General features: G+C 33.9%; 1 protein-coding gene across 1 annotated transcript; it reads right to left on the bottom strand.

Annotated features, from left to right (window-relative positions):
- Positions 1-6,958: 6,958 nt before the first annotated feature.
- On the bottom strand, positions 6,959-11,400 carry LOC120091731 (boron transporter 1-like). The gene is made up of 12 exons (XM_039049847.2): positions 10,794-11,400; positions 10,603-10,685; positions 10,235-10,427; positions 9,995-10,133; positions 9,711-9,876; positions 9,421-9,587; positions 9,150-9,323; positions 8,950-9,045; positions 8,695-8,832; positions 8,083-8,402; positions 7,732-7,999; positions 6,959-7,591 (listed from the first exon to the last, which is right to left on the bottom strand). The coding sequence occupies exons 1-12, from the start codon at positions 10,895-10,897 to the stop codon at positions 7,286-7,288; spliced, it is 2,154 nt and encodes a 717-aa protein (XP_038905775.1). The 5' UTR covers positions 10,898-11,400; the 3' UTR covers positions 6,959-7,285.
- Positions 11,401-12,156: the final 756 nt, after the last annotated feature.

Below are 12,156 nucleotides of genomic sequence, written 5' to 3'. Positions count from 1 at the left end.
ACCCACCTTAGTGTGAAGGGTTTTGGTTGATGGACACCAAGCTTCACTAAAATCTCGAGTCACGCCACTATTTCGATCATATGTATACAAAGAGACCATCATCGTACCAAACAAACAAATAGCATGAAGGGCCCATTTGTTTCGATCAACTATGAACTATAACCATTTCCAATAGCAGTCAGCAAAGATAAATTCTCCAAGAGCTTTTATAGTGGCATTCCAACGAGTCTCACCGTCAATCATGCGACGCCTAAGAGTTAACACCCAATCATTATGAATTAAGGATTTTAATATCCACACTTTTTCTCCCTGAGTGAAGGGTACTTTTGCTGATAATTCAAGTGGGGTAATATCATTGTTCAAATCAGGCCATACATTTGTGAAGGGACCAACTAATGGCTCCTCCACAAATAGGCTAAGTCCATTTGTTATAGGTTGATTCCTGTCTTCAAGAATTACAAGATGTTTCTTTTCAAACAAGACATGTTTTATGAAGTGAACCATTGCTCTGCCAAAAAAAATGTCACCAAAGAGAAATAAGTTTTAGTGGTACAATTTAAAAGAAGCACGAAGTAAAAGATGGCGAGTTCCATGGGGCTTGGACATATGCTGAGTCAGAATGGACAGAGAAGATTGAAGGAGCCTTCTAATATCACTATTCTTAGATAATGCAAGCGTGTTTGATGATCCGGCCCTTACTAAGGGCAAGATGATCTGACCCTCTTTAAGGGTGAGACAATTCGGCAGGGTCAAATGATCTGACCCTCACTAAAGACAAGATGATTTGACCCTCTCTAGGGGAGGATGACCCGACCCGACCCTCTCTAAGAGTGAGACGATTCGATAGGGTTAGATGATCTGCTTTCACTAAAGACAAGATGATCTGACCCTCTCCAAGGGAGGATGACTCAATCCTCTTTAGGGGAAGATGACTCGACCCTCACTAAGATCAGTAAAGGTGGTGGTCGTATATTGAGACGCTGTTGCAAAAAAAGAAAGAAAGAAAGAAAGAAAGAAACCCCCACCTTTTGAAGAGATCTGCGGAAGTCGACCAAGCAAAAAAATTACTCCTTGGAGTGCAAGTCACAATAGCTTAAATCTTGTAAAAAAAACAGTGAAGGCAAGTGAGTGAAAGAAAACCAACACAAGATTCCAATTAACAAAAAATAGAGGAAAATTGGAAAGAAAAAAAAAGAGAGAGAGAGAGAGAGAAAAGAAGAGTAAAGAAAGAAGAAAAACAAAGAAATTTAGTTTAAAAACAAGTGAAAAAAAATTGTGAAAAAAAAGGAAAAGAAAGATAAAAATAGAAAAAAAAATATAAAGGAAAATTTTTGGGAAAAATAAAATAAAATAAAAAGAGAAGAAGAAAATTTTTAAAAAGCAGAAAAAAAAGGAAAAAAATAGGTGGCGGATTAGTCGCGAGAGTTCGACGGCTAGCAACGGACGAATGACGCAACGACGTATGGTGGCGATGGTCGTTTCACACAAAGAAGAAACATCGGGCATGGTCGGGGACTTTGTGGGCCGCAGCTCGAGGGCTCGTGGCTCAGCACGACTGAGCAGCTGCCGGCTGCCGGTCGACAGCTCTAGGGGCTCGAAAAAAAAGGAAGAGAGAGAGTTTTTCTTTTCTTTATCTTCGTGCAAGGCTGTTTAAGTTGGGAATGTAGGGGTTTGAGGTCCTATTTATAAAGGATCAGCAAGGATCCGTGACAAATTAGGAAATCTAAATCAAATAGATATTTTATTTAAAATATTAGATTTTATTAGATCTCCTAATTTGATTTTATCCTCAATTCAAATTAAATTTAAAAAAATCAAATTAAGGTTCTATTTAATTTGATTTTATTACCTTTGTTCTCAACTTTATCTTCAAGCAAGATTTGGACATATTTCAAATTTTATTCAAAATCAAATTTGAATTGTGGATAAAACCTCAAATTAAAATTTGGACATATTCCAAATTTTATCGAATTGTTCAACTTTGAGATTAAATTGTGGATAAAGTCTCGAATTAAAATTTGGGCATATTCCAAATTTTATCTCCAAATTCAAATCGTCCAAATTTAGCCCCCTATCCCCAAAGCTAAATTAAATTAGGGATAAAGTCTCAAATTCATCCCAAATTAAAATTCGGTCATATTCCAAATTTTATCCAAAATTCAGAAGACACACATTTTTATTAGGCATCGAATTGATGTAAAATTCAAATTTGAGCATCTTCCAAATTTTATTTCAAATTCATCTAAATTTAAGTTCTTATCCTTACTTCCAAATCAAATTGCGGGTAAGATCTAAAATTCCTTTCAAATTAAAATTTGGCTATATTCCAAATTTTATCAAGATTAGCTTTTATCAAATTAAAATTCCTTTCAGTCCAAATCAAACTGCAGGTAAAATCTCAAATTAAAATTTGGCTTATTCCAAATTTTATCCCAAATGCTAGTTAAAATTATGTACCAAATTCATAGTTTAGCTAGTACATCAAATGAAGTTTAAATCAATAGAAAATAACTCGCATTTTTTATTCCAACTTCATTTTTTTTTTAGATTCATCTACCCACATGCGTGCATAAATTTCGAAAACAGGTCATTTGTTAAAGGAAAAATTTTGGACCAGTCAAAAATTGTCACGTCATTCATTAAATTAATGGCGAAATTTCAAATAATTGAATTTGTGATCAATTAAAAGTTAACATATATCCTCAAATTAAAGTTGAAGACATAATTTGTTGAATTCTGATGATGTCACGTGTTTTCATCACAAGCGATGGATTGAAGGAAATTAATTTGACCTAAATTGATATTATAATTTGGATTAAAGTCCAGTTGAGCCTAAAAATTGGCTTAATTTGGCCCAAATACCAAAGTAGGTCAAAGTCCAACTAATTGGGTCCAAGGACCAGGTCGTAGTCCATGAAGCCTACCAGATAACTCTATGAATAGAAGAGCCCTCTTCATTTGTGGGGATCAGCAATCCTAACTCTAGAGAGCCGGGAATTCTCTACAATCAGAAGGCTCCTTGACTCCTGAAGTTGATCACACTTGAAGACTGAAGTCCTTTGGAGATACAAGTATTCTTCCAAGACTCTAACTTCAAGAACATCAACACGCTCTACTTCCATACATCAAGCATACGCATTCAACCGAGAATCGAGAGAGAATCAAAGGATCAAGTACTAGAAATCGAACCACATCAGCATCAAATCAACATCAACATCGACACAAGTTCAACTCCAGGAAGCAAGTTTCTCCGGAAGCCTCGTGCAAACAAACATTAATAAGGAGATAATTAACTATTTTCAATATTTATTGATGAGAGATAATCTTATTAATGATGATAATCTTATTAATGATATTTTAAAAAAATAAAATAAAATCCTGATGTAATTAATAATAAATCCGAAAATGATATATTATTTGTTTTAAAATATTACAAAATTAAAAGATGACAAAAAACTATCAAAAGGTTACAAATGTTCCAAAATGTTACTAAAGATTACTAAATTTTCAGATATTTGTGAAATAATAATTATATAATAGACTAATTTCCTAAATCTTTCTTGATTTCATCTCATATGTTCAAAACAATAGTACAATATATATAGGAACAGAATAACACTATCAAACTATTATACTTTAACTAGCTACAAACAATTATAGTGTAAATAAAAATACAGACTACAGGGGTTATGTGGAAAAAAAAATGGATAGTTAGTCAAAGCACGCATGTCGTTGTCATAAAGACGAGTATTTGCTCTACATGAACTACAAGTAGACCACATCAATCGTCTCAATAAAATACAACAAGTCAACGACTAATTTCAATAGAGCAACTTTGAACTACTTGAATATGGCAAAATTCTTAGTTAATTGATCCCATCTCAACTTAATATCAAAAGAAAGTAAAATAAGAGATGTGCCATGAGATACTTTAAAGGGGGATTTTCAAAAATAGAAAAAATAAAGGAAACTATTTACACAACATAGCAAAATTGAATCTTCTTTGATAGAGGCTGAAAAAGATTGATAGAGGTCTATTAGTATCTATAATGATAGAATCTGATACAAATCTATCACTGATAAATGCAAGTCTATCAGTGTTTATCAGTTTTTTTTTTTTTTTTCGCTATTTCTATAAATAGTTTAACATTTTTTCTAATTGTGAAAATTTCTATACTTTTAAATGAACAAACAAGTTAAGTATTTAAATTTGAAACTACAAATTTAACTTTTACTTTTGTATAATAAATTTGTAAATGAAATATTAATCCATGTTGATGCGTTCATTTGGAAACTTTTGACATTAGATGTAACAATGAATTTAATTTACATTTTTTCACTTTCTTTCACAATGGTAATGACATCCAACAAAATATTTATAAATACATATTTTATTCAAAAACTTATTTCGTGAAAAGTAACTGGAATATAATATTTCAAACTAGGTAATCACTTGTTGGTTTTGGCAGTAATAATTGGTGTGAGTTCTATTTTATGTGGGTAACCATGGACTTCCAATAATCTATTTGAATTACTAATATGGATTTAATAACATAATTTTTATTGATGGAATGATTAAATACCTCAATGGTAATTGAGGTATAACTAGAAATATTCAATTTTCTCACATGAACGGGGATTTCCTGATTACGCGGGGAATGGGAGAGGGAGTGGGGAAAAAAATTCCCCATGAGCTAAACGGGATTCCTTGTCCCCTCCCCTCCCCGACCCCGTCCCGTTCTCCGTCTCCGCCTCGATTAGTTTTTACATATTTATTTAGTATATTTGTCTAACATTATGTTATTATTATTATTATATAAATATTACATTTAAATTTCAAATTGATTATTTATTGGGAAAGATAATGAATATGTTTAAATTGAAGGTTTAAATTTAGATTATGTATGTGAATAATTTGATTTATATTTATTTCTTTCTATTAAAAAAATTAATTAGTTTTTTTAAACCAAAATTTGAGTAATTTATCTTTAAATTCAAATTGTCATATAAAACTAACCATAATAAATAATTTAGTGATAAAGTTAATTATTTAATTAAAATTTGTTCACTTTTAAGTTCTCGCTCCTTTTCTGATTCTTTCTCACTTTCTTTCTCGTGCTCTCTACACTTAATTCATTTGACATTTCAAAAACTTTTATTGCATTCTTATTTTTCTGTCTAACCCAGAGAATTTTCTCTCCCTCAAATTAATAAAAATAATAAATAATAAATAAAAAAATCATACCTCAATAATCCCCCGTAGAAGCCCAATATCAACTTTTACATAAAATTGTCCATTTGTGACTGATTATGGATTTCACCCACCACAAGATGTTTTTTTTTGGTCAACTCTTGTGTCATCCACACTTCAACTTCTGATTCTAGTTCCTTCACACTAACAAATTCATCTTCCTTTCCTTTTAGGACAAAAAAAAGATGTTTTTATTTTATTTTATTTTTACTTGCTAAGGCAGTAGGTATCATATAGTCATTCGATAGACATCGAGACTTAAAATATCAATATCAACAAAAATATCAAGACCACAATTTTATGAAAATGTCAATGTCAAGACAAGTTTTTGAAAAAATTATAAAAATTAAAAATTACTCCATAAACATTTTACGATTTTCAAACAAGTTAAAATAATATCCATTATTTATTTTATATTGTGTTAGTAATATTTTATTGTTTATTTGTTATATTCCATGAATTCTTATACAATATTGATGTCTTCGTTGTGTCAATGTTGAACTAATGAACATGTAAAAATATTGATGACAATATTGAAATAGCGACAAAAAATTAATACCCTGATAGAGACCAAAGGGTTGGAAGAACAAACCCCACAAAAAAGTCAAATGGAAATGACAAAACAAACTTCTTTTCCCTCACATTCTTCTTTGCAATTGATTATGTAGGGACTTTCCATTGGAGAAACTCTGACCATTGCTTTTGCTTTGCTTTGCTTCCATCATGGTCTCTTCTTATAGCCTCCTTTTTTGTGTTGTGGGGCAGAGAGTTTGTGTCATGTTTGGAACATTGAGAACACTGTTGGAATTTGACTTCAACAGTCACTTCTATTACAACATCTTCATGGGAAATGTTTTCTTTTCCTTCTTGATGTTTCGATTTTGTGACGTCATAAATTTATGATTACTTCGTTCGACGTATTTTGGGTGTTTTGTATGGATGGCCTTAATTTTGCGATCATAATGTTGTTTGCCCTAAATTTTGAAAAGAATGGAATATGATGACCATCCCCATTGTCATAATGCATGTTAATTATGCATATTTTTCCTTGTGCGCCATTAATGAGAGTTCAGAGTGTGAGAGTGAGTGAGAGAGCAAGAAGTAGTGCAAGTGAGAAGAAGTGAAGGAGGAAGAGTCCTAGTGTATGAAAGCACTATTGTATTGAATTAGTTGAACGTGAGCACAATTTGGGAAGAGAGCGCAAGTACGAGTGTGTGAGTGCAAGTACTAGAATAAGGGAGGGAGGAAAAAGCTCTTGGGAGTAAGTATTGTACAGATGACCTTAATCACACATCTATTAAAATCGCAAGTGTCAATACGAATAATTAACATGCTTTTTTATACTGTGTATTGACGTAGTAAAAGATCATACTTCATTATTTTCAAAAGTTGAGTCAAACGACATTAAAGCCACAAAATTAATGTCAACAGGAAAAAGGAAAAAAAAAGACATTCTTCCTCTTACATTTCTGAATTCATAACAATACAAACTCAAAGAAAACATTGATTGTTTATAAGAGAGAATATCACATATCAAAATTCAATTTAGATCTAAACTTTCATTTAAGATAATATTTTTTCCCACATGTCCAAGAATTCATTGTATATGATACGTGTCACTATTGTAAAGGAATAAGTGTTTTCTATTTATTCCTTTTATTAAGATAGAAAGAAAAAGAGAAATGGACTGATATGAAAGAATGACAATGGTGCTAAAAATAGTCTTGGGAGAGAAATTTGATTCCACTGAACAAACTTTTAACAAATGCATATTCATATCTAACAAAAAGCTGATTTAATCTATGACAAACCATTAAACAAAAAACACACTTGAATTACTACAAACCTTAGAGAGAGGCAACTTTTATGAAGAGATCTGTTCTTGGAGAGAGATGAACCAAGAGCAGAAGAAAGAAGACTATACAAAGATGGTAAAGAAAAATGAACATTACTTCAAGTTACAAATTAACAATATCATATCAAACTTATCTAACTTCTTATCAGAGGAAGAATTCTACAAGATTCTTTCTGCATCTACTTTGATGCTGTGTTATTAAGAGGGCTCTTTCCCAGACTGGATGGTTTAGCTTCTGCACTCCTCTGACCCGGTGTCCCTCGTCCACCGGCTCGAGGACTGTGCTCTCCTCTTAGCTCGCTCAACCGAGGGCTGAAAGAGCGATGAGGGCTGTCTATACTTTTTCGGTCAGATATTGGTGTTGCCGTAGAGCTTGTGATTTTAGGACTGCTAATACGCCTAAACTCACCACGGCTTCGGGTGATAACCTCATCTAAAATCTCTCCATCCCCACCGAATGATGCTCCGGCGCCCAGCTCGGCTTCCTGTTTACAGAATGGTATCAAAGTTGTCGATCAGCTCAGTGATTAGAATTATACATCTGCATCTAAATGCATATAAGTCGAAGAATTGAATCATGTTGCAGGTAGATAAAAATTTAAGATTTCAAGTGAGAATAGGTTACCGTTGCAAGATTGAACGATAAAGCCGGTGATTCTTCATATTCGGCAGCATCGAGGTCTTGGAGATGTGCACCTTTGAAAAACTTGGGAAGAAGGTATTGTCTTACAGGGACAAGGAGCATGATCATCAGAGGAAACATCACCCCGGCAATCGGAACCCATGTTAGTCCAAAACATATGAACAAATATACTGTTTGGAAAATGGTAAAAAGTACAATGGATTTGAATGGCACGGTTTCAACAAAAGTCGCATGGTAGTCCTCAAGAACTCTGCCAGATGACAAAAAACAAATTTGTTATTTGGTGAAAAACGTAAAATTGAGAAGTAGAAAAGGACTGGAAGTTTTCATTACTTGTATCTTCTGCTGGGTGCAGTAAAGAGCAACAAGATTCTTTCCCAAAACTGGTTACCAGGCAAGCTTTCGATGGCCATAAAAGCAAAGTAACCCCATAGAACCGAGGTTGGGATCTTTTTCAGAACCGGCATGGCTGCAACGCATCCTCCCACCATTATAGCTTGAAGCAAATTACTGACCCGCTGTTCTTTCACCTCAACAGGCAAAAGATCATCAATTTCCTTTTCAATATCAAATATTGTCTCATCGACTGGAGCATCGAAACTGCCCATACTAGAAGCAGCTTGAATGGTTGTCTCTTTTAGTTCATTCAGTCCCTGCTCAAAAGGTTTTACATAGCTAAGTAATGGGAGAGCTTGGTATATTAGATTGAGACTATGAGAGTACGTTTCTTTTTCTTGCCTCATTTAAATCTCACACGGTACACAAGAATACGAAAAACGTTTCACTGGTGGTGAATGACTCAAATAAGTTCGTGTATATTTGAGACTACTTCCTACATGTTTAAGATTCCCATATGTGAACGAATTTTCTTAACTGTGCACAAAAGAATCAACTTATATGTGAATGAGTTTCAAGTTTTTGAAGTACAAAATTCTGGTGGCTTACACGAACTGAAGGTTGTTGGTAGATCAAGGGGGTCTGCATTTGTTGATATGCTTGTTGCATACTTCCATACAACTGTCCTAAGCTAGCATTCTTTCTCATACTACTCCGTGCTGTTTCTACAAGTTTATTCCGCAGCAACTGCAAAACGAACCCAAATCTTTTAGTAAAGCACCCCCCAAAAATAAAAGATTATGTGATGACAAATCAATGAAGATAACTCTGAAAAGATTATTGGGACCGGACCCACTGGTTTACCTGGTGTTTGAGAGTAGCCAGGCTCTTTGTATGCATTGGTGATTGTGGGATGACTCCATTGGATGGAGGGATTCCAAGAAGACCACATATTAAGGTCTGAAATAAGATGAAATTTGAACCGTTATATTGACGTACAAGCCAGATGCCGAAAAAGAAAAGGTTGGAAATAAGAAAATTGCTAATGGGATTCACTTTCATACCAAAAATCCCAATAGAAGTAAATCATAATGGTAAGAAGATGGTTTCCTCAAATTGAACTCTTTCTGCTGAGCAAGTTGAGATGCAACACTATGATCAAAATAGTAAAGAACTGCAATCATCGTAGCCGGGATGAAAGCTCCACAAATGTAAAAAACTGGAACGTCAAGCATATCCTGCAACGTTGTTGCAAAAAATAGTCAATGTTTCAGTACAACGAGAGAAGAGAGGATCTGATGAGGCAGAGATTCGTAGAAAACTGATTAGCCTTACCTTAATAACAGTCCAATTTTCGTACGCACCGGGAGACCATGGATTGGGGCTGAAGAGTCGCCTGGGGATTCCTTGTGGGACACTTTTTGAAGGTATATAAGAAATACCTGTCCAAACTAGGACCATGAGCGGTACTCCATAGTCTGCTATCAAGCTTCTGAGCCAACCTGCCAAAATAATTGTGGAAATTGTAAAAGAGTTGACTCTTTTCATCTGCTTCATGTGACAAAATTGCCAACTATGAATAATTTTCTTGAACATTTCATCTTTTAGTGGTTTCCTGATAATACCTGATCCATATCGCCATGACCGTGCTTTTCGGCTTCTTAAAGCAGTGAGTAGAAGGCCAAATGATAGTACCAAAGCAAACATCCCATTGGCGAACCTCCAAGAAGGTATAAACTCTATCAATTTCAGATTTTCCCGTTCTGGGATGCGGAACTCATCCACAAGTCCCTACAACAAAGTCAAAGGCTCTACTTATATAACATATTTTTTTCCTTTTTAATAGATTAAAGCTTATTAGATATCAAGCCTGTAAAATTAAGAAAAAAAGGGAGTGCAGATTTCTTACTTTGACCGCTTGCTGCATGAAAAGCATCGCGATAAGCAAACCGAACAGTTCACCAGCCAGACGTGTGAACCTATTGATGATGGAACAAGCACCTAATATAGCCATTATGAACAGCAAGGCCGCAGTCCAAACACACACCCTAAAGATTCACATGTTCATACAAAGTTGTGTTAGCAACAAGCATTGGAGAATTTCAATAGAGACCAGTTCTAATTTATTTGAAGCAGTAGTTAAACATACCATCCACTCCATGCTAGAAACAAATTCCGACCCAACTCGGGTCGTTCCTTCGCAAAATTAAACATGAAGGTGTACATAATAACAGTAGGCTCTGCAACTCCCAAGATGAGCAAAGGTTGACCTCCAACAATAGAGTGAATGATCCCACAGAGAGCTGTGGAGGCTAAGGTTTGAACTGCAGTCAGCACCCCATCTGCAAAAACCAGTGAAAAGCAACAACAACAACAACAACAATCAATGACACACATTTAAAAACTCAAATTCAATCCAAATCTCAAGAATCTTCCTGTTTTTCCTTCTCTTTTTTAATAAATTCAACAGCAGATCTAACATGAAATTCAGAAGAGTTTATAAGTTAACTCTCTCACCAGTACTTCTCTCCAACTGTTCACCAAATGAAATGACAGGAATTGCAGAGGCAAAGAATATGTAAGTGGTGGGAGCCAAAATCCTAAAAAACCAATGAAAACATCAAGAATCCACATTCAATACCAACCCAAAAGTCAAGAATGAACCAAGATTGCAAAAGCTAAAGACCCCAATGAAGAAATTTTCATACCTATATCCAGCTCTAAAACCACCAGTCCAATCTTCTTTGTAACACAATAACCTCCCTTTCAGATCATTCTTGATTCCACGAAGAGGAACAAAAGTTTCCTCCATAATTTCAAAGTGGGTCTTCTTCCTTCAATTCAAAACCCCTCTCTAAGTGAAGAAGAAGAAGAAAAGTATTTCACAATGATGAGTATGAAAAAACCAATTTCAACTACTGGGGTTCTTCAATGGCATTGCCATATAACAAAAGGGGGGGTTCTAGAACCTCAAACTCAAAAAAGGAAACTCAGTTACATGATTCAATGGCTGAAGAAGAATGGGAGCTGATTCAAAGGGGGATTAATGAAGAGCACAAAGACAGAAACAAAAAGGCCTCAAATCTCAGGAAAAACAGAGCAAATGGCAAATGGGTGTGTAGAGAAAGAAGCAACAACGTGGATTAAATAAGGAAGAAAAGGAGTTTGAGAATTGAAAAGGCTGAGAAAAGGGGAGGTGGGGAATGAAGGGAAAGAAGGGTAGATTTGATGCAGACATGGAAGCGGGTCAGAAGGGGGGTATGAAAATGAAGCTCACTGTCAAAAAAAAAAAAAAAATGAAAAAGAAAAAAGGGGAATAAAATTTGTTTTTGGGGTTTAATAATTATGAATATTTGGTTTTGTGAGAAGGAATCTTCTGTATCTCTGACCATTCCAGCTTCCATGGGACCCTTTCCTTATGGGTCAGGCCAAAATGACATATCATCAGCATTAAAGTTTTGAACTTTGAAGCTATTGTTGGTGGTGGGACTTTCCAGATTATCCTCCATTAATGCAAGATTTCATGATGTCCATTTGATGATCCTAAAGTTTACTGCTTTATAAAAAATTTTAAAAAATACTTTTGGTCTATGATGGAAGAAGCAATTTTGTGCGTACACTTTTAATTGACAGCAATTTAGTTAGATGTATTTGAAATACATTTTCAAATTTATAATTTTTTTTAAAAAAAAAAACATTTTAAAAGAAATTAGAATATTTAACAACTATTTTTGAATTTATTTTAATCAGTTTTTATAAAAGTGTTTAAATAAAAATGAATGTTTTGTAAAATAATTTTTTTCTTAAGTCAATCTAAACCGACCATTCCTGTACTTTCAATTTATAAGAATTTAGCTCCTACACTTTAACAATTAACAATTTAGTTCTTATTGTAAAAAATAGTATAATTTAATGAAGTTCCTTATATACGTAGATTGATAAATTGATTGGAAATCAAATTTATTTATAAACTATAAAGACTGTTATTATGTAACAAAAAAATTGTACTTATTTTGATAAAGTTTTTCATAATATGGATTAAATCATTGTAAATTGTAAAATATATAAACT

This window comes from Benincasa hispida, chromosome 11 (assembly GCF_027475165.1).
Source record: "Benincasa hispida cultivar pf3 chromosome 11, pf3_genome.v1.1, whole genome shotgun sequence".
Lineage (NCBI taxonomy): Eukaryota > Viridiplantae > Streptophyta > Magnoliopsida > Cucurbitales > Cucurbitaceae > Benincasa > Benincasa hispida.
The sequence above is the reverse complement of the archived record's forward strand: the minus strand, read 5'-3'. Positions and strand labels throughout refer to the sequence as shown.

Coding starts and splice junctions, on each gene's coding strand:
- LOC120091731 (XM_039049847.2), bottom strand. CDS start 10,897: ATGGAGGAAACTTTTGTTCCTCTTCGTGGAATCAAGAATGATCTGAAA. Junction 8,833..8,949: donor TGGCTACTCTCAAACACCAG/GTAAACCAGTGG, acceptor TTCGTTTTGCAG/TTGCTGCGGAATAAACTTGT. Junction 8,403..8,694: donor ACCAACAACCTTCAGTTCGT/GTAAGCCACCAG, acceptor CCTTTTGAGCAG/GGACTGAATGAACTAAAAGA.